General features: G+C 45.1%; 4 protein-coding genes and 1 non-coding gene across 9 annotated transcripts; 3 read left to right on the top strand and 2 right to left on the bottom strand.

Moving 5' to 3' along the window:
* The first annotated feature begins 11 nt into the window (after positions 1-11).
* ALG1 (ALG1 chitobiosyldiphosphodolichol beta-mannosyltransferase) lies at positions 12-14943 on the top strand. 3 transcript variants are annotated; one of them, XM_075767283.1, is made up of 15 exons: positions 12-314; positions 4791-4886; positions 5461-5625; positions 6260-6337; positions 6909-7012; positions 7513-7661; positions 8253-8342; positions 9015-9125; positions 10044-10165; positions 10971-11009; positions 11587-11646; positions 12385-12495; positions 13443-13557; positions 14295-14370; positions 14715-14943. In XM_075767283.1, exons 5-15 carry the CDS (start codon positions 6974-6976, stop codon positions 14847-14849), a joined length of 1047 nt encoding a protein of 348 aa, XP_075623398.1. In that variant the 5' UTR covers positions 12-314; positions 4791-4886; positions 5461-5625; positions 6260-6337; positions 6909-6973; the 3' UTR covers positions 14850-14943. The 3 variants fall into 3 exon arrangements, with proteins under 3 accessions (XP_075623398.1, XP_075623399.1, XP_075623397.1); XM_075767284.1 differs by lacking the exons at positions 12-314; positions 4791-4886; positions 5461-5625 and adding an exon at positions 5649-5768; XM_075767282.1 differs by lacking the exons at positions 12-314; positions 4791-4886; positions 5461-5625 and adding an exon at positions 5870-6100.
* A 443-nt stretch (positions 14944-15386) lies between these two features.
* Positions 15387-21784, bottom strand: EEF2KMT (eukaryotic elongation factor 2 lysine methyltransferase). Of its 3 annotated transcripts, XR_012837837.1 has the most exons (9): positions 21546-21780; positions 21396-21458; positions 20804-20884; positions 20487-20588; positions 20164-20297; positions 19051-19358; positions 17629-17778; positions 17028-17454; positions 15387-16802 (listed from the first exon to the last, which is right to left on the bottom strand). XR_012837837.1 is itself a non-coding variant. In XM_075767287.1 (8 exons), exons 1-8 carry the CDS (start codon positions 21621-21623, stop codon positions 17377-17379), a joined length of 927 nt encoding a protein of 308 aa, XP_075623402.1. In that variant the 5' UTR covers positions 21624-21784; the 3' UTR covers positions 16966-17376. The 3 variants fall into 3 exon arrangements, 2 of the variants coding, with proteins under 2 accessions (XP_075623402.1, XP_075623401.1); XM_075767287.1 differs by lacking the exon at positions 15387-16802 and having other exon boundaries at positions 16966-17454; positions 17629-17711; positions 21546-21784; XM_075767286.1 differs by lacking the exon at positions 15387-16802 and having other exon boundaries at positions 16966-17454.
* TRNAK-UUU (transfer RNA lysine (anticodon UUU)) lies at positions 21704-21776 on the bottom strand. Its single transcript has one exon. It is a non-coding gene; the product is annotated as a tRNA-Lys (tRNA).
* Positions 21785-21857: 73 nt separating the features above from the next.
* On the top strand, positions 21858-24235 carry NDUFB6 (NADH:ubiquinone oxidoreductase subunit B6). The gene is made up of 4 exons (XM_075767291.1): positions 21858-22152; positions 22226-22318; positions 22926-22970; positions 24083-24235. The coding sequence occupies exons 1-4, from the start codon at positions 21973-21975 to the stop codon at positions 24149-24151; spliced, it is 387 nt and encodes a 128-aa protein (XP_075623406.1). The 5' UTR covers positions 21858-21972; the 3' UTR covers positions 24152-24235.
* A 151-nt stretch (positions 24236-24386) lies between these two features.
* On the top strand, positions 24387-26531 carry LOC142603946 (testis-specific serine kinase substrate-like). The gene is made up of 3 exons (XM_075767290.1): positions 24387-25221; positions 25500-25734; positions 26266-26531. The coding sequence occupies exons 1-3, from the start codon at positions 25061-25063 to the stop codon at positions 26308-26310; spliced, it is 441 nt and encodes a 146-aa protein (XP_075623405.1). The 5' UTR covers positions 24387-25060; the 3' UTR covers positions 26311-26531.
* The last annotated feature ends 333 nt before the right edge of the window (positions 26532-26864 follow it).

The raw sequence follows: 26864 nt of genomic DNA, 5'->3' as shown, positions 1-26864 counted from the left end.
CTGGCGGGCGGCGGCGGCAGCGCCCGGGGCCCGTTTCCCGCCGCTGCTCCTCGGTCAGGGCCGGCCGGCGGGGCCCGGCGCTGCGCGGCGGGCACGGTGCTCGGAGCGGTGGGCTAAGGCGGCTTTCACGGCGGGGAAGGTGGGCAGAAATACCTCCAGAGTCTGCTGTTTCCATAACGAGCCGTGGCCTGTCTCTCGGTAGTTGCTGTAGACGTGTCTGAACTAGCCTTAACTGCGGGGAGGACGCGCTCCCTGCTCTTCAGGGCCTGGCGTTTTCTCATCACCATCTGTGACAGATTCTGACAGAAAATGAGGTAAACACGGCCTTTACAGCCACCATAGCTGCATCATCCACGGGGAAACATGTCGGGCCGGGCGGTCGCCCCCGACCCGGCCATCGCCGTCCTCCTCTCGGCGAGCTCCCGATGGGCAGGAACTTAATTCATTTTTTCCATTTAAGTTGAAGGTAGCTGAATTTGGTCACTGTGACATAAGAAGTGGGTAATAAGTATGGATAATCTGTAACCTTACCCACAGTAATGTTTTGATGAATGTTTCGGTTTTCCTCCAAACAAAATACTGACTACATAAGCAATTGGGAGGATGGGGATTTTTGTCCATTTTCCAGATGGGGAAAAATAACAAAAATGGAGAGGGTGACGATATATTCAGTCAGCTCTAGGGTTTCTTAACTGTAACATCAGTGACTTGCATTCTGTGATACACCTTGGCCAGCAGAGTTAGGAAGAAAAATCTGGTAGAGCCTACTTTGCAAATCTGGGAATTTTCTCTTTCTAGAAATATCCAAGTCAAATACATGATTAAAACCAGCAAATCCTCCATTGCTGTATCTGCCTGTAAGGTAAATCTTTTTGTCTGACCAGGAACTATATGCCATGCCCGTTATTTTCAGTAAAAAACATTTTTCTTTCTAATCTCCGTAATTCTATTTTTAATGAAAGAACAACTTTGTTAACAGTGGTAAGGGCACCTACTTTATTCACTGTGTTTCATCCTTATCAAGTGCTTAGTCCTGGCACCTCCTCAAGCCGTACTGACTGCTCCAAACACTTGTTAAGTTCCATATTTCTTTCTCTTAACCTCAGCCAAGACCTTGACCTTGCTGTTTTGAGCCAAGTTTCAGCTCTAGTCCTGTCCAAACAAATGAGACTGTTTGGAAAGCCATAACCACCCGAAAGGCAACAGTAAAAGCAGGAACCCTTCAGTTTTCTGCTAAATTCTAACAGTTTAAATAGCAGAGGAAATTAATTGGACAGGTTTTGCCAGGGTTTGGGGGCTGGTTGCCTTGTTTGGATATAAATGCTAACTTCAGGACATTGTTTCAGCGTTTCATCGCTCTGTTCTGAGCCATACCCATCACTAAGGAAAATACTGCCAGCGCGTCATGAAATGAACTTTCCAAATGTTTATCTTGGGAATAAAATACATCTTCTAGGCATATAGTCTGCTCCCAGGCTCATGGGACTAATCCTAAAATCCAAGCCAGTGTTCATTCAGGATCTTTTGCTCAAACACCTTAAACTTTTTGCAGGGAACATCCTGCACTAAGGGCTTCATCAGAAAGCTTCCAGCCAATTCCCAAACGCACCCTGTCTTTTCTGTAGTTTACAAGAGAGGCCAAGATCACGATGTGGGATGTAGAATCCACAGGCCAAAAGCTGCCTTTGGAAATCCATAGGGAACAGAAACCTCATGCAAACTGGAAAAAATCCTGCAAAACCCCACGAAACAGTATTTGAAAACTGTATAGTCTTTCATCTCTATATATTGCATTTACTTTGCAATTTGCTTTCCTCACTGCACTAGTATTAAGTACTGCATAGAGTATAAGTAACTTGTTTTTTCTAGAATTTTTCAAAGAGGGAAGGGTGGGCACTGTCAGAATTTCAGTGTTTGCGATGACACAAGATTTCTCCATTAATGGAAATAACTACCTGTTGTTAAAGATAACCAGTCTCAATTCCAAGCATGTCACAAACACACGTACTTCCCCAAAATACAGGTTCTAAAGCGTATGTATACGCAGGTGCTGGCAAACCACCTTATGACCACACTGGACTGAATGACTCTCAGAAGCTAAGCTGTCCTGGGCTTTGGTGTGAAGACACAGCTCCTAACCTAACCTAGGTTTTAGTCTAGGTCAGGTTCTAAATCAGAATATCTCTGGTTTTTCCACTAAGTGGAGGTCAGCCAAGTGTGACCTTTTTTTTTTTTCTGTTATCACAGTGAATATCATGAAAGGAACATGCATGCTGATGTCTAGATCTGTTACTAGCTCCACCTCTGTCTTGAACCTGAAGTTCAGCCCAGCTCTGAAAATTATGGTGTGAACACAATTATCAAGTATGTGATGCTTTTCCTCATTTTATGGATGGTAATGACCATTAGCTCTCTGACTACTTTAAACAGGCTGCCTTAGATAACATGTAGCATTTGTTCAAATGTTTTATTTTACAAATACTGTATCCATTGTGTCTTTCGGGAGCAACTTTTTTTTTTTCCCCAGCTATATTGATACATGATAATATGGCTAAAGTGGTGAATGTGAAATTTCACCAACTTTGCTCACAAGTTAGCTGCAAATGGACTTGGTGTTTCGAAGCATGGGTTTGCCAGGGCCCTGAGTGCACCAGCACGCCCTAATTGCCCTGACCAGACTGTCCTGGGACCTCCATCCACCTCTGCCCTGGGCCTAGAGGCCTCATTTAAGCTCAGGCCTGGCCTTCAATTCTTCCTTGAGCTATGTTGTAGATGTACCTGTTTCCAGTCCTGTTCCTGAATCGTCGTTTAGATTTAGTGGCTTGACCTTGGCCTTGTTACCTTGCTTTTGTCTGATGATCAATGGACCGGCAATGGGACCTGTTGCTGTCATCACCCAGCCCAGGTCGCTGTGGGACTGTGCCCTGATGGTGAGATCATTGCCTGACCTGTGCTGATGTCACCCTTGGCTTCTCTTCTCTTAGGACACAGCTGGCTCCTGCTGCTCCCTTTGTTATTCAGAGTGGTTTTTTCCAAACCTTTTTTCAGGCTCTGATTGTAGCAGCTTATTCAGTATGGGTGCAGATTGGAGATCTCATTCTGCATTCATGCTGTGAGGTCTGTCTCCAAACTGTTGTTTAATAAAAGGATTCCTCCCTCACAAAAATCTTGGGACAATCAGGATCATTTTTCTTATTCACACAAGCATTTGTGATACCTTCTTTCTGCAAACATTATTAGGGAGACAAGAAAGCTGCTCCTACATGTAAGAAACAGAAGTTGGAATTACCTTGGAAACAACTGTCTTGATTTAGATTATTGAATAATTTATGCACAGTTGTTCAGCAGTAACTGGAACAAAGCTTTCTAAAAGATACACCTTCCTTTAAACATATCAATTATTTTTACCTGCAAACAAATTTTCCCTTCTCTCAACTCTCCTCAGCAGCTGCTTTTGGTCTGCTGCTCCAGAGGTGTGTCCAAAATCTTTACCTAGACAAAAAAAAAAAAAAAAAAGAAGAAATAAGGGAAAATGGATTGCTCCACAATGCTGAGGTTTCATTCACAATGAAGACTCTTGTTAACACCTCTCTCTCTGAAGTTTCTGCTTTCTTGAAGCGGAGGAGATGGCCTTATCTTACAGCTGATGAAACAGACTTCAAGTGAGAAAACTTACTACAAATGGGCTAAGGTTCTGCTGATCTATATGACCAGGCACATTCTTTGTGCTGAAGTTTGTGTAGTGTTTGGAAAGGTTTTGGACATGAAAAACATTAATGATTGCTTCTCTTCCAGAGGAGATATGGGGGTTATTGGAGTTCTCAATAAGACTTGACAGAAATGCTAAAAAACAGCCCTTTGATTTGCAGACTATATCTTGTATGTTCAGACAAGGTATCACAACACCTCATTCCTGTGGGGTAAGGCTTACTCACTAAGTTCTCCAAAACATCCTTCGTTCGGCTTCTGCCAAGTGAGAATCTTCTCCAGCCACCGTCTGAGTTTGCAGAAGTCTGAGAAACCAGACATGCCACACAATATCACCAGGGGTAACAAAGTGGGACAGAAAAAACACAGCTCTTTTGTCATGACTGTTTTATATGCTTGATTTTCAGGAAAAAAAAAAAAAAACAAACCAAACCCCATAAAGCTTAACCAAAATCATACCACATATCCTAGCAATCTATTTTAAAAACAGATTTAGGTAAATAAATTCCAGGCTTGGAAATGATGGCCCTTACAGTATGGCTAATGTATGTAACAAAATCATGAACTTTACTTGATAAATCTTACTTAAGTTGGGATAAAGATTCAGATTGTAAAATTTGAGTTAAATATCTGAAGCTCAAGTTTTAAATGTTGTATAATTCATTACTTTAACATAGCAAATCTCTCTTATCTTTTGTTAGATGATTCATTTCTGCTGAAGAAAAAGCTTTGCTTTTTTTATTTTGCAATAATGTTTACCACATTATTGGTTAATTGAGAATAGGCGACGTACTGTTTTCCATGAAGATGTCTTGAGAAGAAAACTCTATTGGTTTCAATCTCCAAGTTTATTTTCATCATGCTAGTGCAGAAAACACTCTTGTAATATTGGATCCTCAGGAACAGTTGATCGGAGCATCCTTTCTAGATACAGAAATTAGTATTGCACTGCATTTTATTAGACTTTTTCTTTTCCTCCAACCTGGAGGGAAGAGAAGATCTGAGAACTGTGAATCACAATTGAAAATCTTACATTGGACTCAAATATTCTGTGATAAGTTAATCTAATAGCATTTTTTTAGCAGGATGCATCTTCATGGACCATAGGCTCCCCACAAACATAAGATGTCCATCTTAACAAGCCTGGGGGTGGGAATGGAAAAGAACACCAGTATCTGGTATATCCACAAGGACCTCATTGTCAATCTGTTTCCAGACTAACGATATACCAAATAGTATTTTCAACCAGCCTGTTCGGCTCTCGACACATAGAGTTGTCCCAATAAACATCTGTGTGGCCTGGTGCCTAAGAACTAATTAGGTCCGAGTATCGTGTCATTGGTTACTGGTAATGCATCACATGGATAATGTGCGTGTTATCCTTGGCAACCAGAATGTCTGTGGTATAGATTTTTTTGGGATGAAGTGCACAGATAAAATATTGGTGATAGTCAGGAGGGAAAGGAGTGGCCCTAAAATCGAGAAGTTGGGGAAAACACGACCAATAAAATTACAAATACATTCCTAGCTATCTTAGGTGTATCACCGCAGTTCAGGTGGAATCGAGGAGCCACAGGTCTAAGCCGAGCAGAGGCTAGCTTCATTTCTACCTTTGAAATATTTGGGGTCAGTCTGAGAATTATGAGAGAAATTAGACAAAAGTAATTTGATTTTCTTTTGCTGGTAGGTGCTTAGTGTTTGTCACTTGATTGAAGTCTTGTGCTATTTTTATTTGTTTTATTTGTTAAACAGATTCCTCCAGGCTTACCCAGTTTGGCTGTTACCTGGGTCGCATGTCTTTTTTGGAGGAGCAAACTCGTAATTGATTGGATAATGAGAACATTAGAGAATGTGTCACGTTTTCAGCCAGAGAAGACAAGTTCTTCACCAACGTTTCCACTCAGGCACGCTGAGCAAGTGATTTATGTTGTGAGGGCCTTTCAAGCGCCCTGCAGAAAGAAAATTCATTTTTCAACCCGCCATAAACTCACTGTAAAATACGAAGTTTTGGAGCCTCCTCCAGTGACCGCCGTCCCCACCACAACCGGTTTTCAGATGAGGTTTGACCTGGAGCCCTCCGCACCCTCCCCAGCTCCTACCGCCTCAGCACCGCCGAGTCCCGGGCGAGGCCGGGTCCCCTCAGAGGGCGGCGCCGCCAGGGGGCGCCCTTCCCGCCGCTAGCGCCACAAGATGGCGGCGGGCGGCGGGACGCTGGCGCTGCTGGTGCTGGTGGTGGTGCTGGTGCTGCTGTTATGGCGGCGGCGGGCGGCGGGCGGTGCGGGCCGGGTGTGCGTGGCGGTGCTGGGCGACCTGGGCCGCAGTCCGCGGATGCAGTACCACGCTCTGTCGCTGGCCCGGCACGGACACAGCGTCGAGTTGTTGGGCTACCTCCGTGAGTGAGGGGGGGCGGCGGCTCCTTCCCCACCCCGCCATGCCCCACAGGGGACGGCGCCGGCGGGGCCCGGTTTGAGCTACGCTGAGGCGGCGGCTGGGGTCGGGCCGGGGCGGTGTCAGCGGGTCGCTTCTCTGACGGGCCTCTCCCATCTGGCAGAGAGCAGGCCGCACGGCGACGTGCTGCGGAGCCGGAGGATACGGCTGGTGCCCGTGGCGGATCTGCGGGGGCTGCGAGGTGGGTGCGGGACGGCTCCGGCTCCCGGCCCCGCTGCGGGTCCTCGGCCCGGGCCGGCGGGGGAGCGAGTCGCCCGGGCCGGAGTCCGGAGCGTGGCTGTGGCGGGTGCTTGTGTTCGGGGGGAAGCGGGGGAAAAGGGGAAACGGGATTTTCGTGGGAAAATGAACAACCCGAGGGGGGTTTGGGCCTCGGTGGGGCTGGGGCGGAGGTGTGCCCTGGTTCAGCCCAGCTGCGTGTCCTCGGTGCCTCCCCACCGGTTGTAAACACTTGTCTCTGTGGTACGGAGCACATTAACGCAGTTCTGGTGCAGGCTGAAACAGGGGCATTTTTAAATTTTAATTTTTTTTTTAAGCTGCGTCTGTGTTTATCCATACCTACTCTGATTTCTTTCTGTACAAAACACAGAAGGGGAATTTTTAGGGACTGCGAGATGTTTGTCTAAAAAACAGGTTTCAATTTTTACAGCGTACTGTTATTTTAAACCTTTCTCTGCAGGGATGGCTGGCTCTGTATGAGGTGTGCGTTTCTGGAGAGCTGTAACATTCTTATCAGTTTTTCTGTTGTTTTACAGTTGGCCCGAAGCTTTTCCAGTATGTCATAAAAGTCATTGTGCAGGCAATACAATTACTGTACACAATGCTGAAGATAGATCAGCCGTCCTATATTCTTCTTCAGGTCTGTTTTGTCTTGGGATCAATATTAGTAAAATAAATAGTACTACATTGCAGGGCATTTTTAGCAGTCTCGGACATTGTTCTAATTTTTTGAGAACTTAAACTGTCCTAATCAATGGTTTAAACCTATGTCAAACTACTCATTTAGCTCTAAACTTTGATTTTGCTGTTAACAGTTCACTTTTGTTCTTCCTGTTAACTGCTGAGCTTGTGGACTTCATTGGCATGGATAGCAGTAAAGAATAAATCTTAACAGAAATGTTTGTGTGTTTATTGGAGGGGAATTTTCATCCTGATCCAACAGTAAATTTGAAGTGTCTGCCAGTCTTCATAGGAGACACTGGCAGTTCTGTAGCTGGTGTCTATAACTGTCTCTGTTCATTAAGATCCCGTAAAGCAACATGATTTCAATTGTTTGATTTCCTTTTTCTGGTAGTTGCTTAGTTTTTGTCACTTGATCGCAGTCTTATGCTATTTTTATTTGCTTTATTTGTTAAACAGAATCCTCCAGGCTTACCCAGTATAGCTGTTGCCTGGGTCGCATGTCTTTTCTGGAGGAGCAAACTGATAATTGATTGGCACAACTATGGATATACTATAATGAGTCTGAATCATGGAAGAAATCACCCACTAGTACAAATTGCAAAATGGTTTGTACACTAATTTCTTCTCCGGTTGATAAATTACATGCCTTTGCAGAATTCAGAAGAATAGAAACCAGTGGGGAGAATATAATTAGCAAAGGGCTGTTTCCTTGAAGGATTTCTGGATTTTGCTGTGTTTAACTGCTTTTGATTTCAGAAAGCACGTTCTGTAAAGCACCTTTGTTAAACATGTAGGAAGGGGATTGATGAAGTAGGCAGGTTGCTTTTATATGCATATGCAAACTTTGGTCTTGTTATTAGAATGATTTTATAGGTACGGGGGTTTTTTTATTCTCTAATGCTGCTTTACACTCCAACTCATCTTTAAAGGTCTGAACCTAGTTGGTTACATGTAGATAAAGGCTTTAAAGGCTTTTGAGTGTGGTGTTCTTAGGGGATAAGGGAGTCGTGCTGTGTCCCTTGCTTCAGTATAAGGAGTCAGTCAATAATTGCTAATTACGTTTCAGTTACTGGGGACAGTTGGGTTTCTTTTGGTTTTGTTTGGCTTTTAATTAGCAGGGGCACCGGTGGGCAGTTACTGTTTGGCTAACGCGATTGCCTGCCTGTGGTTTCTAACTAAGATTTAATTTTTGTCAGGTACGAAAAGCTGTTTGGGCGTTTGTCTGACTATAACTTGTGCGTCACTAATGCAATGAAAGAAGATCTATGGGTGAATTGTAACATAAAGTAAGTCAAATACCTCTAACAAATTAGCACGTGTGTGTGCATGAAGTAAAATGAAAGAACATATCCCTGATGATTCTGGATTCAGAGGAATTTTAGAGGAGCAACTTTCCTGAGCCCATCCATCACCAGTGAAACATGTTAGCTCGGTTTTGCAATAAGCTAGAGGACTGTGGGCATTCAAGAACCTTCACTACCCTCCAGAGTTAACACCCCGTTGACTAGAAGGTGGCAGTCCAGGAGTTATGGAAGCTTGCTACCAAGCTGCCTGTAGAATCGGAATGAGGCAGACATCACTGTGTTTTTTAACAATTGGCCTGCTCTGGAATGTTTCTTTGGCAATCAGAGGGCTTTAAGATCAAAGTTGCTCGGGAACAGTGATGGAGTGAGTTTAAAAATCAGGACAATTATGTCTGCAGTTTTTACTGTTGCATTTAGACCCCTTGGATATGCACACAAGAAAGGTGCCCTTTGTTGTGGGATCAGTATGTCCACCTTGGTGTATTCCAGAAAACTTAGGGCATACAGAAAGTTATAAACATCAAAAAATTAATTATTTTGCTGTATTGATTTACTTAATTACTTTCTGCATTACATTGTTATAGCCTGTCACTGTACCATATACAATTTGTTACATCTGTTTTTTATTTCACTTGTGAATTTGTTCCATTACAGGGCAGTAACACTGTATGACAAGCCAGCTTCTTATTTCAAGGAAACTTCGTTAGAACTTCAACATCATTTGTACATGAAACTTGCCAAAAACTATGAGGCTTTTAAACCACGGTATGTGTAAGTAAAGCATGCAGTTACAGCCTTAACTGAATGACGTAAAGTTACTGCACTTAGTGACCGGAAATACTTTTGCACGGAGTCACAAGTTACTGAACGTGAGGCAGAGTGGTCTCTGCGTGCTTTTAGCCAGTGGCCGATGCTGTGCAGGTTAGTTTAATTGTCACTGGGAGAGGCCAGGATGAGTGAAATCGTTGAACTGTGATAACACCATGCTTGGCGGGTGAAATGATAGAAGAGTTTTATTTTTAAAACTGTTAGCGTAAGTACTGAGGCAATCTAATAGTATATCTCTAGGGTGGAACTCAGCAGGTGTCTAGTTCCCATTGAACTAGATGACAGTGACTGGATGCTTCGTTAGTAGCATCCCTTCCTTTCACTTACTGTGGAGAGCTTTCAAGGCCTTGGTCTAAGTGTTAAATGTTGTGCTCTGGCTATGTGCAGGATGTCTCATTTAACAGGGAGTTATTTTACCAAACTAACGCTTGAAAAAGAAGTGAAAGCCATAATGTCTAGCAGTTTCTTTTTGGAATTGCCCGCCACAGAATGTAAAGGTTCTGAGTTTAATTGAATAAATGTACTGTTGGCCTCCCTGTGTTTGAGACAGAGCTGGGAAGACAGGCTGAGTATTTTCTCAACTTGTTAAGGAAAACACTTTATTAGAAGATGTAATCGTGCCTATAGCAGCAGCGTCGCTAGGCTCTTGGTAGCAATAGGAAAGATGAAAAATGGTCTCTGTTACGATCAGATATCTCTCTGCAGCTCAGTACTGTAAAGATTGTGTTTCTAGAGAAGTCGAGCAGCAAATCTGAAACAGTGTTTGGAAATTCATGCCAGTTAAGCATAGTATTACTTTCTGTGGTTGTTGGCTGTGGTTGTGTAGTCCATACTCAGAAAATTCTGTTTCCGTAGTACAGAGTCTCTCAGTTGGAAGGCCGAGAGGTCTGCCTTTACAGAAATGGATGAAAAAAATGGGCGCGTGGTAAAAACCAAAGGACGGCCAGCTCTTCTAATCAGCAGCACAAGCTGGACAGGTTTGGAATCAATTAGTTTTATTTTTAATATTTAACCACTGTTTAACAAAAAGATAAAACCTGGGCTGTTCATACTTTCTCACACTTAACGCTTGCCATGCTATAGAAGTGTGTTTACATCATCAGTGGCAAAGTTACTTTTTTCTTTCATTTGGCTGGAGGAATTTAAAGACAAGTTGTATATGATATACCTCAGTGTTTAGAGAGGAATGATTTTTAAAGCTATGTTTTAATTACAGAGCTGCAGTCTAGAGGCTCAGCTTCAAGAATGATTAAAGAGATTTTCTACTTCTTTTTTTAACTTTCATTCTAGACATGCTATCTTGCATGGTGGTGTAAAATGGATTAATAAACTGAAATATTTAGTCCTTTAGTTCTGATAATGTGTATTACATAATTTTCTCACTTTTTTTTCTCTATATGAAAAAGGGAACAGAGAGTGGGAACAAATTCATATCTAGTAACCATGGGCAGAATTGTCTCTACCTTTGAATTAAGAGGGCAAGTTCTACACTTAATTCTCCAGCTTCAGAAACTAGAAATTTTAAACTTGATAGCCTTGAAGATGTTTTTGTGGCTTGTTTGTCTGCCGTGTTGCCAGTAAGGGGAACAAATAAGCATTATATATGGTTACAGACTTTTATTTATGAAAACAGTTACAGCAGATTTTAAGTATGGAATGTGCTTTTTCTATTAAAATAATTTAGGTGAAGGTGAGGAAAATCTTGATTGTTGTTATTTAAGGATAATAATTCATTATAAATGATAGAAATATCAATGCCACTAATAAAGCCTTCTCTTTCAGAGGATGAAGACTTTTCAGTCCTTTTAAAAGCTTTAGAAGGTAGGTATGAAGGAATTCATCTCACCTATTCAAAGGGGAACGGTGGTTTTATGGACAGTTATGAAGGGTTTTGCTAAAGAACAGTGCTTCCATATTCAAGTGAAAATGCAAGTGTGTTTGACTAATCAGCAGTGGTTTAAGAGTAATAGTTGAAATCCAGAAGTGCAACATCTAGATTCCATTAGAGCAGTTGTCAGGGAGAGTTATATTTCTATCTGTCTTGAAAATTGCAATTTTATTTTCTAAGCTCTTGCATCTGCTAATAGGAAAGAAAGGAATACACATTGTCTTATTTTGTAGTCTTTGCAGCTGCAGTTTCTAAGTTAATATATTGAAACAGCCAATACGGTGCAGTCAGACAAATGCTTGATGAGTAATGCATTTTAAACAGACCATAATTGATTTCTATGGAAGTTTGTCAATTTTTATATTGCTAAGTTTACTACTATTTTACTAGGTATATGCTTGTAAAGAAATTACTTGAAGTGGGAAGCTAAACAATTAACACACTGTGAGAATTCTTAAATCAAGCATCCGTGTATTTCTTGACTCTAAACAGGTTTTTTGTCTTCTCTAGATTATGAGCAGTATATCAATGAAGGAGTCAAGCTTCCACCTTTAGTATGTGTGATAACAGGTAACATTTTATTCACGCTACAATTTTTTCAGTGCTAACACAGAAGACTTCATTTTCACTTTTGTTCTTTCTTGACTCTTCTGAAAGTAAAGAGAGAGGAGGGACTATTGTCTTTATGTCTGGTTGTAAATAATAACAATGATTTATAGCTGGACTGTTAAGCAGTGTAAGTAACCATGGTGCATCTTTAAAGAGGAGAAGTTCTCAGCCTGCCTACCTAGTACAGCTGTGCATTACTCCACGTTCAAAAGAATTTAAGCTCAACATTAAGATGATGCTGCAAAAGAAATGTAAAATCTGATGTTTGGAGTGTTAAGCAGCAAGTTTTTTAGTGCTGGAAAAGACCTACTCATCAAATAAGGTTTTGCCAAAAAGTTGTGTAGACAGAATGAATGCTGTGTGGTTAACTTTCTCATTAAGAGCAAATTAAAACTTAGTGGGATTTTGAAGGGCCAGTTGTGCTGGTGAAATATGTTGTTAGTTATTTGGTTAGCTTATGGCTGTAGACAAAATGTAGGTCAAGACTGGGGGATATTGATGGCAGGCTTTTCTGAATATTGAGTAAACAAAAGTCTAGGGTCACATTGCTTTCAAGGGGACTTAGTCTTCTACATGTCTTTTTTGATGTGCCCGATACAACAGGAGTTTGTCAGCTGTACAGTAAGATGCACAGACCACACTATTTTCAGTCATCTTGATAAAAAAATCTATTATATATTTTTTTTCTGTTTTAAACAGGTAAAGGACCTCTAAAAGACTACTACAATGGACTGATAAACAAAATGCACTTTAAACATATCCAGATCTGTACACCGTGGCTTGAAGCTGAGGATTACCCTCTTTTGCTTGGTAAATAATGGATTATGAAATAGGCTTGAGAGCTTGAAAAACAGCTTTGCAAATTTACAGAGAGCTGATAGAGGTTTTGCACAGAAGCTGGTAGAATATAGTAAGCGAATAAGTTGCTGGTTAGTCACAGCAAAATTGCTAAATTTCTCTAACTACAGTTTTTCACTGTTATCCCAAGATGTAGGCGTAGTATCTGCGTTGCTATTTTAGCCTGTTCTTTTTACTCTTTGTTTCTTCTGTGCTGAAATATAGTGTGCCTATGTGTATTCCTGTTTACTTTCAGGGTCATTCCAGTAAATGAAATGATAAAGTGTTTGGCCAAGCAACCAAAAGTAGCTGAAATTCTAAATTAAACGTGTCCTTGGAATAATATTCCCTCAGCATGTTCATTGTGTTAGCATAGAGTGTGAGTAAGCTTAATAAAGTAGTACAGTACATAGCTTGATCTACATAGTGCAGGGTTAGAGCCTGCCGATTTATGTAGCTGTAAAACACTGTGTTTATTTGGTACTTTTTAACTAATGAATATATGCTGCATATAAAATCACAGGGTAATTTCTCTGTTTTGAAATCACTTGAAGAGGTCGCTAGTGAGCCACGCAGCATATCCTGTCTGGCTTGTGATGGTGCTTTCCTGTGCACTTACCCACTCTTAGCAGATTAAGAGGCAGAAAGGCTGTTTTAAGATAGGCAAAATTTTAAAATTTCCTTTAATATGCACTCGCCTGGTGTGTTTCTAAAGCCTGACTAATTTTAGTCACAGAATACATTGCACTTTATTTTTTTTCCCTGAGTGCTTGAAATTGAGTCAGTCTGGATGGTGTTGAAAACAGCTTGGTTTTAGCTTGCATCACACGAAGAAGTACATAAACAGGAAGGTTTGCAGTAAGACTAGAAGAACTGCTTGCAGAGAATTCAAGCTCTTGTCTGCTTTGTTTGTGTTCCAGGCTCCGCAGACCTGGGGGTGTGTCTCCATAAATCATCGAGTGGTTTGGATTTACCCATGAAGGTGGTAGATATGTTCGGCTGTTGTTTACCTGTGTGTGCAATATATTTTGAATGGTAAGAGCTTATTCTGATACAGTTTAAGTGGATCATTTAGAACAATATACTTACAGAGCAAGAGTTTAACAGCTTCTGCATGTACCAAATGAGATTCTGGTATTAAGCCATAATAATTTCGGGTTTAATTCAATATGTTAAATTAGAAATCAAGGTAATTTTATTTAAGGTCAGTTAAAAAATTAACACTAGTTTCTATAAAGTTGGTAGCGTTGCCTTAAAAACCTTCCCTGGGATCCTTTGTTTCCATATACTTAATGTAAGAAAAGCTTCCTTCTGCGTAGGTACGGCTGTTCTGTGAAGGGCATAGTCAGCCTTACAAGTTACAGTCCTTTGGGGAAGCAGTAGCCTTTATAAACAAAGATACATTCTTCGTGAAGATCTCATAAACTGGATCATGGACAGATTTTCCTTGTAGGTTAATTTTAAAGTAGACAATTGCCCTGATTTTTAATGTGTGGCCGGGTGAGTGGCACAAAGGCAGAGTGAGGACCCTTTTGTGCTGCAATGGTAGATTTAGATAGTCTGATAGAAGGGAGAAACAATCTTTAAATTTAAATGTTTGAAACTGCCTTCTTCATCCCATTTCATCAGGTATGAAGCTTACATCTAGACATCCAGGGTCATAGCGTTACAGATGCCCTAGCACGATCTCTTCGGATGTCACCGCACAACTTTTTAAAATGTCTGTGTCCCGCTCGCTGCTTTATGTTTTCTCCTATGACTTTTGTTCACAGTTTACATGAACTTGTGAAACACAATGAAAATGGTCTGATATTCAGGGACTCGAATGAACTTGCAGAACAACTAAAGGTAAAGGCTTGACTGATTATTTTTTTTTCTTTCCCACTAGCTATAACCACAAAGGTGGTACTGTGTGAGCCGCCTTTCCAATCTGCCTACCACCTGTGTATTTTGCATTCGCAGAAGATACTGCTTTGCCTGGTGAATGTTATTGGCCTCGCTTCTATTTGAATATGAATGTGAAGCTGGCAAGAACATTGTACATATTGTCATCGTTCACTATTTATAGGCCCAGACTAAAGAGTGCTGTCTTACTGCAGCGTTGTAGTTGAGGGTTAACATTGGGGAGGCTAGAATGAACCTAAAATGTAATATGAGGTATTTTTCTGTGGTTTTTCTTTTTTAACTTACAGATGCTTTTCTCAGAATTTCCTACCCTGGAGGGCAAACTTCACAGCTTCAGAAAAAATCTCCGTGCGTCCAAGCAGCTGCGCTGGGATGAGAGTTGGGACCAGACTGTTCTTCCTTTGCTTGGGCAGAATGAATGACTTTTGGGAGGGAGGAGGGTGTCAAAAAAGCAAACACATTCCTGGAGATGCAGAGATTTGATAAATAGTGAATAAACACTTTGTGTTGTCTACAGTTGCTGTTCTTAACGACTTCATCTTGGGACAATTGTTTGGGGACACCTTTTCCTTTACAATTTCAGCTTCTCGTGTAAGAACAGTGCTGAAGGTGCAACCGAGGGTATTGGTTGTGTGCCAGCAGTGTAAGTCATGAGGGAAGACAGGGTTCCCGCGCTGAAGAGCGTGAGCCTTGCCGTCCACGCTGCCTTTTCTTCCTTATCACTTGGGTGAACCTTTAGAAAGTGAGTGGGAGGTTTAGTTACTCTGGAAACTCCTACATGCAAAATTTCTTACCTGTGCTGCCTTAAGGTCACTTTTTGGTGTACGTACTTAAATGCATCTATAAACTCTACCAGTTACACCTGTTGTACAGTAGGCACTTCAGTAGGCGATTTGGGTGTATTTTTCTTGCAAATGGGAGATGCTTTTTATTTGAATTGTTTTATTTGAACCGAGGATATAGTGGGTCTTTATTTTTTCAACCAGTTAGCAGTCTTGGCTAGTCTTCCTTAGACAACTATTGAAAATCCTCATCTGATTTTACTGAGACAGAACCATTTAGTTTTCCTTTTTTACAGTGTGTGCAAGAATACGAAAGTGCAGCCACTGGCACGCAACAGCTTTATTGAACACTTAGAGGAAAAAGGACCTTTCAGCGAGTGTTGTCCTTGTACACTGAAGTGAATGTGCCCATTTACCTTGAGAAAGAACATAAAATTTATCCCTTTTTGAACAGGCAAAGAGAAAAGGAAAAAATAAACCCAAACCAGGTTGTTAAAGTATGCATAAATTAATAAAAGGCCGCTTCACTTTCAGAGTGCTCACTCGGCTGTACCCTTCATTCTATTTTTTTATATTCACTATCAGTATTCATAGGCAGACCTAATGCTTACAAGATGCTTTTTTTCATCACCTTTTAGCTTCTTTATAAAATAGATGTCAGTCATTTGAGGAATAAATGTGCTTGGGTTTATGTGGTTACCACTTGCATTGAGCCTCTTCAGAGCTCCTAGTTCAGTGGTGGTTTCTGCAGCAGCATTTTTCAACCCGCTGACTGAGGAATTGTTTAATACCTGCTTTTGCCACGGTAGGCAGCTCTCTGCTAATCTTGCCCTTCCCCTCTGCACCGTGGTGATAGTAGACACTGAAAAAAGATTGACAATGATTTGGTTCCACTGGTGTGGAGGTGAAGAGAGTCCCAAGTTCCTTACTGCAGGGGTTCAGCACTTTCACTAGTTTATTGGCTGAAAAATGATCTATGAAGATTTATTTGCTGATTTTTTATTTTTATTATTACTTTTTCTGTCCAGTGGTATGGCCATTCCCTTTCAGCCATTGATATGCTTATGGACCTAAATTTCTTTAATTAAACAGTAATGCCAAAAGCTTTATAGACGTTTCATCTTCCTATAATAAAACGTTTTAGACCCAAAATTCTAAAACGAAGCGCAGCGGGGTTACTTCAATACATCCAACGTAAAACTAGCGGTCATGGCCACCTTCAGCTGGGAGAGTAAGATGATTCTTCACATTTTGAGTTACCTGTCTATTGCTACAGGAGGAGAGGGCTAAAGTATTTGTTCCTTGTGTTTTAAGTAGCTTTTAAACTGAGGTACTGAAAAGGAAGTCAGGAGAGAGAGCAGCATGTTTGATTTTCTGCTTCAGGACCAATGCTGCCCAAGGGGAAAACAATGACTGGATTATGGAAAGTTTCAGAGAAGGTGAGCTAAATTCTTCCTCCTTGCAGTATCCGTAGAGCATTGCTACAGAGTACGATTCTTGTATTTTCTGGCCCATCTGAGGATGGCTTCCCGATAGTTGTGAGTGACAGTCTTTGTGTGAGAGAAATGTCAATCAAATTGAGTTTTGCCATCACTGCAGGATAAAGATAAACCTGATGAGCACAGAGTCTGTTACTTCCTCTTACAGCATCATGTAAGCTTGTGACACTACCTACTATACTGACTGTAGGTATTATTATTAATTTTTAAGATTACCTATACTGCAAGTATATACAGTATATAAAAACCAGAGTAGACAACAATTACAGCTGGTTTTAATGTTAAAAAAAATTACTATGAAACAGTGTGTGATGCTCACCCTGTGATCCTGCAGATGTGCCTCCGTTATTTACAAATCAAACACAATTGGGAAAAAAAAATACAATTCAATTCTGTTGTCTTCTGCAGCATCAAAGCGTGGTGCAGTTAGGGCTTCTTGCTACCGCTTGAGCTTCACAGGCATTTTCAGGGGCAGCAGCTTGCTTGCGTACACGCTGACAATTACAGGAGAAAATGTAACTGACTTTGACAACAGTCCGTGCTTACAGTTGTATTCTCGGTGCCTCTCCTTTCTAGAATTGAAGGTTATCTTGTTGCAAGGATGAGAGTGCTCTGAAAATTCTAATTCTGTCATATTTGCCAAGTCTATATAAATAGCTGTAGAATAGTTACGTTGGGTTGCACGTCATAGAGAAAGAAACTGTTGCTGTGGGCTGGAATAATCTGCCATCCGATCCCAACTTTATCTGTAAAGAGAAACACTGGGTATCTTATTTCTGCTTAATAAAACAAAGAGCAAAGGCTGCACGTCAAGTTCTGTAAGAAGAGACCTTCAGCAAGCTACAGGCAAATGCCCATTGCCAAAAAATACTCCTGTCCATCTCTTCCTCAGATGAAGTAACAGGGAAAGAGGCACCTACCGAGTCCAGCCTGGAACAGGCGATAGGTGTCTGGGTTACGAATGGTGAAGGCGACGTAGACCTCAGGAGGTTTTCTAGCCGCTCTGAAAGCGGAGAGTTTTTGTAGCATACCAATAAGGGCAGAAGTGATCTCTGGATCATAGACCACATCTGCACAAAAAGGAAAACATTCAGTATTTATTGACTAAATAAGCAAAAAGCAGAATGGAAACTACAAAAGAAATAGATACAATATTTACCTTACAGGAGAATATGACTTTCTTATTGAGGGGATGATAAATCCCAAGAAGAGATCTTAGGAAAGGATTTATGTGCTGTGTGAAGCTGCCCTCATCTCCAATAGCAGTCCAAAAATCACTAAAATAGATCTGTGCTCCTTTTTGTGAATGGACTGTCAGATATTGTGTCTGAGCCCATCTTAAGGGAGACAACAAAACCTTTGGGCAGTGGTACTCTCTGCTACAACTGTCCGTAGCGTTGTTAACAATCTCTTATTTCAGAGGCTGGTTGCAAAGGACTTTGATTTGAACTGCAGCAGTTTTCACTTCAAATAATTTCCTTGAGAGCAGAAATAGTGAGGAAGGGTAAGGCTGATCACCAGGGGGACAAAACCTCAGCTGCGCTAATCAGCGCTGCGATTCTCCAACGTGTTCAGGGCCGATGCTCCAGAGGTGGCGGTTTACTACACGGAAATGCCGAGGCAGATCCATGTCCCGGTGATGGACCTACCAGTTACTCTTGTACAACGTCACAAGGGAAATGTCCTGCAGTAAGTAGTAGCAGCAAATAGTAAATACGTATAAATCTCCTTCGGTTTTGAGTTGCGTTTCCTTTGTTCGTCCAGCTTAGGCTGGTTTGTGCATTCCCTGAATGCTGTGGCTGGCATTAGGTAACGTATGGTGACTTCATTTTACAGACGTTGCATGTTTAATGCATCGTGTGATACTTGGAAGACAAAGGTAGTATCTTTGTCATTTTTTTCACCTAAATTCTTAAGTAATTTTTTCCTCTGCAAAGCCCCAAATCAGGGAGTAAAATCCTGTAGCTACAGCTAAGAAATTTTACTATTGATAGATTTTGTGTTACTAGATTTTTATAAACTCCCCCCAGATTCACACATAGGCAAGTTCCAAAAAAGTTCCTTTCTCTTCAGATGTATATTATCCCTCAAGAGAAAGCCAAGACTGCCAGTTATTGCTGAGGCTCTAAAAAGTGGCAGATTTATCATCCTCTCTTTCTGGATTATTATTTTTTTTAAATACAGAAGGGAAAAATAATTTCAGTCTTATGTAAACAACCGTTGAATATCTGAGAAAAGCAGAATGGTGAGGTGAACTGGGAGAAGATCCGTCATGCAATTCCTCTAACCTGGTTATTCCTGCACGACAGCACACCGCGAGGCATAATCAGAAATGTAATCACCTGCTGCAACGATGACGTCGGGCTGAAGATCCAACAGTTGTTTTTCTGTAACAGAGCCCCAGTCAAGTTCTGCAACAATTATTTTGGGTTTTGGGGAATTCGTTGCTTCTGCCTCCTGGCCTCGGGACTCTGCTTGGATATGACGAGTGGTTTTGGGCTCCAAGGTGAAGCCGTTCAAACGGATGTTTTCTGCCAGCTGCTTGAGAACGCAGGGGTGGCAGTCACTAAATACGTACGTCTTGGGATTGCAGGTTTTACAGACTGCGATTCCAGTGAAGCCGATCCCACTTCCCAGTTCCAAGACTGTCCTGAAGGGTAATAGCGTAACAGAAGGACTTACTAGGGCTCTAAATTGAGTTAGGAAATCAAAACATTCCAAGTATATCTAAAGGTAAAATCAGTTACAGATTGTTTCAATAGTTTTTGAGTACGCCATCTACAATCTAATCTTTGTTTCAAATAACTGGTAGAGTTGGTAAACGCTGAAAATGTAATTAGAAGCATGAAAATGAAGGACTTGAAATGCTGCTTTTGCATACAGTTCCGCTGCTGCAATTAGACTTCTGCAGCGGGGTTCTCTCCATCTGAACTGGTGGTCTGGTTCTTTTTGGAGTCAGTGGAGAGAAACGGGCACTTCAGCAGCACAGCGCCGCTCCATGTGAGGTTGGTATTTAATATTAACTTAGCCGCATCTTGCCTTAAAAGCGCTCGTTCCTCTCGACTGCTTATAAACAAAGTCTAGACTATGAAATTAGATGTGCACGCCTGCACATCGGCATCTGAAGTCAGGCGAGATGAATCCCAGCGTGGAGCCAGTTAAAATTACTGGCAAGGCAGTGTGGGAGCTGGGATTTAACGGCCTGACCCCATGGTGTAATGGTTTTGATCTTAAAACCTGTCTTAAAATAACTATGAGGTCCTCTCCTGGATTCAAGTTTGACTGTTGCAGAACAGACGAGAGCAGCAGTTAGCCATTAGCAAAAGAGTAGAGTCATTTCGATTATCTGGGGGGTAAATACTGTATGTTATTAAATTACAGTTGCATAGCTCACGATACGAATGAAAATACCGTGGCTTCTTTCCCCGTCTTTCCACTGCGCCGCTGTGGTTTACCTGTTACTGAAAATGGCGGCGTTCCCTACTGCCCATTCAGCGAGATGAAGAGCAGCGTCCCAGGTGACGAGCCCCGTGGTTCCTCCGGAGATAATCGCCACGCTCTCGGAAAGGGTGACGGCTTCTCCTGTGGGCTGGAGGACGCACGCAAGAAAAGGAAGATGGATGGGCATAGACAATGGATTTTACAGTTTACAATCAATATTAGTGCCTGGAAAAAGGTAGGGAGGACTCCAGGGTTCTGGGGAGTTACTTTTCAAGCTAATTATTGCTTAGTTCAGATGATTAAAAGTGATTTATAACAACGCAGTAATTGTTTTTACCAGCAAGTAGTTTTTGTAACAGCGAGTAGATTCTTCTTCATTTAAAAGATCTGCCAGGGTATCGTACAGCTCATCCAGGGGTTCAGCTGCTGTGGATTCATGCTGTGCAAAGGGAACAGGGCAGCTCTGGGCATCAAATTGTCATGACACAGACAACCCATGCTCATTACGCCCCATTTTAATACATAATATTTTACATTAATGCTATTTTTTTGTTAATTCAAATAATTCAGCCTGGCCCGTAATGTAAAACTGGCATATTGTCAAGGAAAAAAAAAAAAAAAGGAGTTGCAGCCAACGTGACCAGTACGCAGTACCTTTTTGATGAGTTCGGTTAGAAAACACCTCCTGTACTTGGTGGCAGGGGGATATTTCACACACAGAGGGTGGAGAAGGGTCTGCAAGAAGAACAGCAATTAAAACCAGTTACCAAGGGAAGGTTTTAGGAAAGGCAGGAAGGGGCCGGAGAAAAGCCGTTAATTGGGACCACGCGCTTTTCACTTTTCTGAAGTAAAAAGCAAAACCGGGTGGAAAGAGGCCAATTAGCTCCATTTTGCTTTTCTCTTCCCTCTTTTTTTTTTTTTGGTTTGCTGCCTCATTCGCCGTTTCCTTTCCGCACGCAAAGGTCAGGCACCGTGAGGGCTGGTGGGTGCCCGGGGTGGCCGGGATCACCTCGTCCTCGGCCGCCGGAGACAGGGCGGGCTGCGCTGACCTGTTTGTGACGTGAAGCCCTCCGTGCCCTCGCGCTGGTGCTAAGAACAGGAAGAGAAGGGAAGGTGCTGTTCTGCTGGGCCCAAAGAAAAACGGCGACGCAAAGTCGCTTACCTTTGTGATCGCGAGCAAAACCCGTTGCAGGCCAGCAAGCGCTTTGGTTACGTGAGGCGGCATCATCCCATCATCCCACCTTACCTTGTGCAGGATATCCACGAGCAGGGCAGAACCCGCCGAAGTCCGCAGGTTTTGCTCAAGTTCCTAAACCAGAAGAAATAAAGCTGAGGCTTCCCCGTCCCCGCGGCTCCCACTGTCCCCGTTCCCGCCCCCCGCCGCTGCCCGCCGTACCGGCCAGGGGAAGGAGCGGAGCTGCCGGGCCGCCAGGAAGCGGTGCTGGAAGCGGACGGGCAGCTCGGGCTCGGCCATGGTGGCAGCAGGCCGCACATCCCCGGCCTGGCCTGACGGCCGCCCCGGGGAGGAGGAGCCGCCAAGAAAGAGGAGCCTGCCGCCTGAACAGGGGCTCGAACCCTGGACCCTCAGATTAAAAGTCTGATGCTCTCCCGACTGAGCTATCCAGGCCCACGGGGGGGTTCCACCCACCCACCGGGCTCCGCCTCCTCCTGTGCCCACCCTGCGCGTCGTGATGACGCACCACCCTGCGCCTTGAGGACGTCATTGCCGCGCGCCGCGGCGAAGGACACGGCGCCCGCCCGCCCGCCGCGCAGAGCCGGGCTGAGGGACCGGGGCCGGGACCGGGGCCGGGACCGGCGGCGCCATGAGCGGCTACAGCGAGGACGAGAAGCTGCGGCTGCAGCAACTCCGCGTTCTGCGGCGCCGCTGGCTGCGGGACCAGGAGCTGAGCGAGCGGGAGCCCGTCCTGCCGCGGCGGCAGCTGGGGCCCGTGGCCGCCTTCTGGGAGCGGTTCCTGCAGCCCGGGGGGTTCTGGCGGCACCAGGTGAGCCGGGGACGGGCACCCGCACACACACGGGGACGGCCCCGGGCCTGACGGGCGTCCCTGTGCCCCGCAGGTGTTCAAGGCCTACCAGACCAGCGGCTTCATCCTGATCCGGGTCCTGATCCCCTCCTGGATCGTCTTCTACTACGTGAAGTACCACGTCATGGTGCGTGCAGCCCCTCCGGGCGGCCTCTGAAAGGAAACCTGAAGAAGGGGGTTCAGGGAGTGGGGGGGACTCTGGGTTACACCCCGGAGGAAGCTGGGGGGGGGGGGGAAGGAAACGAGCGGTCACCGACGGGCTCGTGTCAGGCAGGTGAAGGTGACGTCCCACGGTCTGTTCGCCGCTTGGTTTTCCTCGCTTGGGTGGCAGGAATATATATATATATATTTGTGATCTTTCATGGTAGTGACCAGCTTTGACCGTGCTGCCTCCTGCGAGCCGGAAGACTCTGTCTTAATTGTGGTTTTCCCGGAGGAACGGTGCCCCGGGGGATAACCAGGCTGCGGCTGATGGTGTGGGGACGGGGAACGGCCAGTGCGCTGGCGATGGGACCGACCGTCCGCTTCCACGGGCTTGTCTGGCTTGGGAGGTGTAGCGTTATTAGCCTTGGGTATTAATTAGCAGAAAGTACTGGGCCTAATGAGCCTTGTACTCAGTAGAGCTTGGATTTTAGCAGGGTTGGCGTCTCTGTTTTGGAAATCCTTTATACTTCATCTGGGTAACGCTGCTTTTTCCTTCCCCCCTCCCTCTCTTCCCCCCCCCCCCCTTTCAGAAAAAGCCTCACGGTGTTGTTATGTCAAATCCACGGATATTCCCAGTAAGTCTGTCAATACTTGGTTTACCTTCCACTTTGGTAAAACGGGCGGAAAAGGGCCGATTTGGGGAGAGGCGCAGCTTTGTGCAGTAGCGGCGCAGGGAGAATCTCTAGAAGGGTGAGGTTGGTGCTGTGGGCGGGCTGCCCTGGGGCAGCGCAGTTGGGGGGGGGGGGTTGAGTGATTTAACAAGCGCTAAGTACTTTGTGAAGGGGGTTGGGTTTGTGAAGCGGGATTATTAAGGCGCGGGACAGCAGGAGCAGCGATTGTCAGGAGTCGGGAGGAGTTCGGTCCCGAGCGTGTCGGTTCTGGCCGCGCGAGCTCGGTCCCAGGCGTCCCTGAAGGTCCCCGGTGTGCAGAGCCGTGACACCCCCAGCCTGAGCTTTGGTTTGCCAAATGGGGGGGGTCGGATTGTTTGGTCTTCGCTGTTTTTCGGACTGCTCTGAGCTGTTACTTGTTGCTTGGTGTAGCGAGTCAGTGGGCAAATATTGTCTTACAAGTTTAGCTCTGCTATTTCAGCCGGTTGCACGTTTTTATTTGCATAACACCTGCCTAATTGTGCTTTATCAAAAATAAAATTATTAAAAACTCCATTCCTAACAACCACATAGCAACGTACTGGAGGTTGAACTGCGGGCCTCTGACTTCAGCCTGATTACCCACTGGAGTGAGGTCAGCTCAATCAGCCAAGGCCGTGCCTGAGGCCGCAACCAACAGCACTCGGGCATCAGATTGATTTTTGGGGGATTATGTAGCTTTTCGTGAGCCGTGGGTTTGGAGACTCGCTGAAACCTGCTCTGCGTTGAAGGTGCTGATGCAGTGCTACAACTCCAGTATACGTTTTTAAAACAAGATAGTCTTGAAATGTTTGGCTGCTGTTCTGTAGCTGGAAAGACAGGGTAAAGGAAGGGCAGATTTCAGAGAATTGGACTGCGATGTTATTTCAGCATCCTGGGAAGTGTTGAGCGAATGAGAGTGTTCCAAGTAAGTTGTAGTAAGTGGGTTTTTTGTGCGTCTGGAAGTGGGGACAGTTACAGCTTAATGGAAAGACTGTGCTGAGCGAAGGGAGAGGCTGGGTGTTGGAGGAAATGCTCACCGTGCTCTCTCGTTCCATCAGGGGGACAGAATTTTAGAAACTGGAGAAATTATTCCACCCCTGAAAGAAGAACCTGGTGAGCACCACTGATGGCTAGAAGCTGATTTCCTCCTTCGGCGAACAAGGAGTGAACTGTAGCTGCTTTATCTCTTCTATAAAAGAGTCTTTATTCTGCATTGCCTCAGCTTTTCTGTCATTTACTTTCTCCTTAGTCCACGTTATTCCGGTTGCTGCTCACCATGGGAGTTTTTTGCCTTTGTTGAGCATTATTGGTAAATCCTGGTGATCCCTGACCCCCCTTCCCCACCTTTTTACCTGACCTGACGAGATCTGGCAGCAGGATGGTGTGGATCTTACGGTAGTAACCAGAGAGATGCGTCCCGTGGGATTGTGTAGTAGTGGAAGGGCGTCCTGGTGTCCCGGCAAGCTCCTGCACACCACGGCTGTCCTCTTCCTGTCCAGCGAGTCCTTTTCTACCAACCAGTTCTGACAGAGACTTCCAGTGAAAATGAAGCTTCCCCCTATGTCATCCCACTACTCTGCCAAGAGATGGTAGCAGGAGTGGCACTGCTGCCAAAAATTCTGTATTCTTTACCCCTTCGCGCTTCCTTCTCTGTCCTCAGCCCTTTCTGAGTTGGATTTTTCCTGCCCTCGCTGGCCCCGTGTACCTGGGGCTCTTCATGCTGGGGAAGACTCGATGAGCAGGGAGTTGGGGCTGATGGTCCTTATGGGTCCCTTCCAACTTGATATTTTATGATTCTAAGTATTTTGATGGCTACTTTGGGGAGAGAAGTGACCAAACCAGCAATCTAAAGGGTAACCTGAGGCACGTAAGGGGAGAGGCTGGGACAGAAGCCCCTCGTGACCTAACGGAACCATGCGTGACCAGTACAGCTGGTGTTTGTGAGGTCAAGGTCACAGGCAGGAACCCCTCTGCCACCCCTGGGGGCAGCCAGGGATCTCGTGACCCCTCCAGTACAGACTCGTGCCAGCAGTGCCATGGCCAACGCAGGGGTGAAAACTCTTCTGCAGTCGAAGGAGATCAGGGAGGCCACAGACCCCACGTCGGGCACCCACGTGCAGCCTGCAGCCCCCAGGCCCCTCCTGGGCCTGGGTGCCCCCCAGGCCCTCGCCAAACCTGCGGCCGCCTTGTTCCTCGGGTAAAAGGCAGCTGAGGGTGGGACAGCAACTGGAGAACGCAGTGGAGGGATGGTTGTGGGCTGTGAGAGGGCAGCAGGATCACTGGGAGGCTCTGGAGGGGGGCACAGGGGGAGCTGGAGAGTCAGCAGGGGGTGTTGGGGGGCACTGGGGAAGGTAGAGAGTCAGGGGGGAGACCGGGGAGTTAACGGGGGCTACTGAGGGTTAGCGGTGGCAACAGGGGGGCAATGGGGCTAGCAGAGGGGTTGTGGGGGCTGGGACCTGTGCTTCCTTCCCACAGCCATGGGGGTCCCTGTCACACCTCTGCCCCACGGCGTGTCAGTCCCCCCAGCACGGAGTTCCCCGGGAGCGCTCCTCCCCCAAACTGCTGCGGCCTGAAGCGAACCTTCGCCTGCACCAACTTGCTGCTGCTCAGCCTGGCTGACCCCGATGACGCCACAGATGAGGCGGCTTCCCCTGGCCCCTGCCGACACATCCTGCGCCCCGAGGATAACGCCGAGCCCACCGCCCCGCCGGTGAGTAACCCTGGGGTCCCCTGGCACCCCACTAATGAGGGACCGGCTGGGGTGCCCCAAGATCCCATTGCGCACTTCTGCAGTGCTTGGGAGGAACTGGGGACCGTGACGTCTCCTGAGGACACCCCCACACCCCTCTCCATACCCTCAGGGCTCCCAGATTCCCCAAGGAAGCCCTGATGCCTCTCCTTCTCTAGTGAGAGAACCCCAGGACTGCAGGGAGTACCCCCATAGTACTCCTAGAGTCCCAGGGACATCCCCACAGCTCTAGCACCCCAAGAGCCAGCCCCGATCCCCCATATCCCAAGGTTGTGGGGCCCAGGGGGCTGCTCTAGGCTCCAGACTGAGTCCCAAGGCTCAAGGACTGGTGTGGGGCAGCTTGCAGGGCCCCGGGATCACTGGGGCTTTTTGGAACCAATAACCCTCCCTGGGTAGAGGGAGTGGATCTCTCCCCCTCAATCAGGGAGGGGTTTGACTGTCACAACCCCACCAAAAAAGACAATAGAGGACATGAAATGTGTCCCGGCACAGTTACGACAAGAGCATTCATCACTGCCGCCTCGCCTGTCCCACTGAAGAAGACAGCGCGTGGTGCTCAGCAGGACCACGCACCCGTTGTGAGACACCATTCTGCTGACAGCCTGCTGGACCTCCACAAATACAGTGTGGCTCTTCCCTTGGGGACTCTGGGCCTTGTTACACCTCTCAAATCCTCTGAGTCTCATTTCCCTCTTGCGCTAAATGCGGGTGATGCATTAGTTTGACAATGAAATCAAAACTCTTCTGGGTTTGTACAATATTGTTCCTTGAAATGTCCTCTGTGTTACACGCCCCTGTACGCATACGTACACACAGGAGTAAAGGGAATACATACATCTTCTACGTAACTTCCTTTTGATCCTACTACCTAAAAATATATTGGAACCGCTCTGATCAGTGATAGATACTCACATATATATAATTATATATTACCTAGTCAAGAGTTATGTTTCCTCATGCCTGTCTTGTTGCAAAAAGCCTTCAGCAGAGCTCAAGGACACAAGGAGATGACCTCCTCCCACACAGGTGATGGACCATGTGCTCTGGGCCACGACTTTCTGTCCAGCCCTTCGAGGAGCCATCAGGACCTC

This window comes from Balearica regulorum, chromosome 15 (assembly GCF_011004875.1).
Source record: "Balearica regulorum gibbericeps isolate bBalReg1 chromosome 15, bBalReg1.pri, whole genome shotgun sequence".
Lineage (NCBI taxonomy): Eukaryota > Metazoa > Chordata > Aves > Gruiformes > Gruidae > Balearica > Balearica regulorum.
The sequence above is the reverse complement of the archived record's forward strand: the minus strand, read 5'-3'. Positions and strand labels throughout refer to the sequence as shown.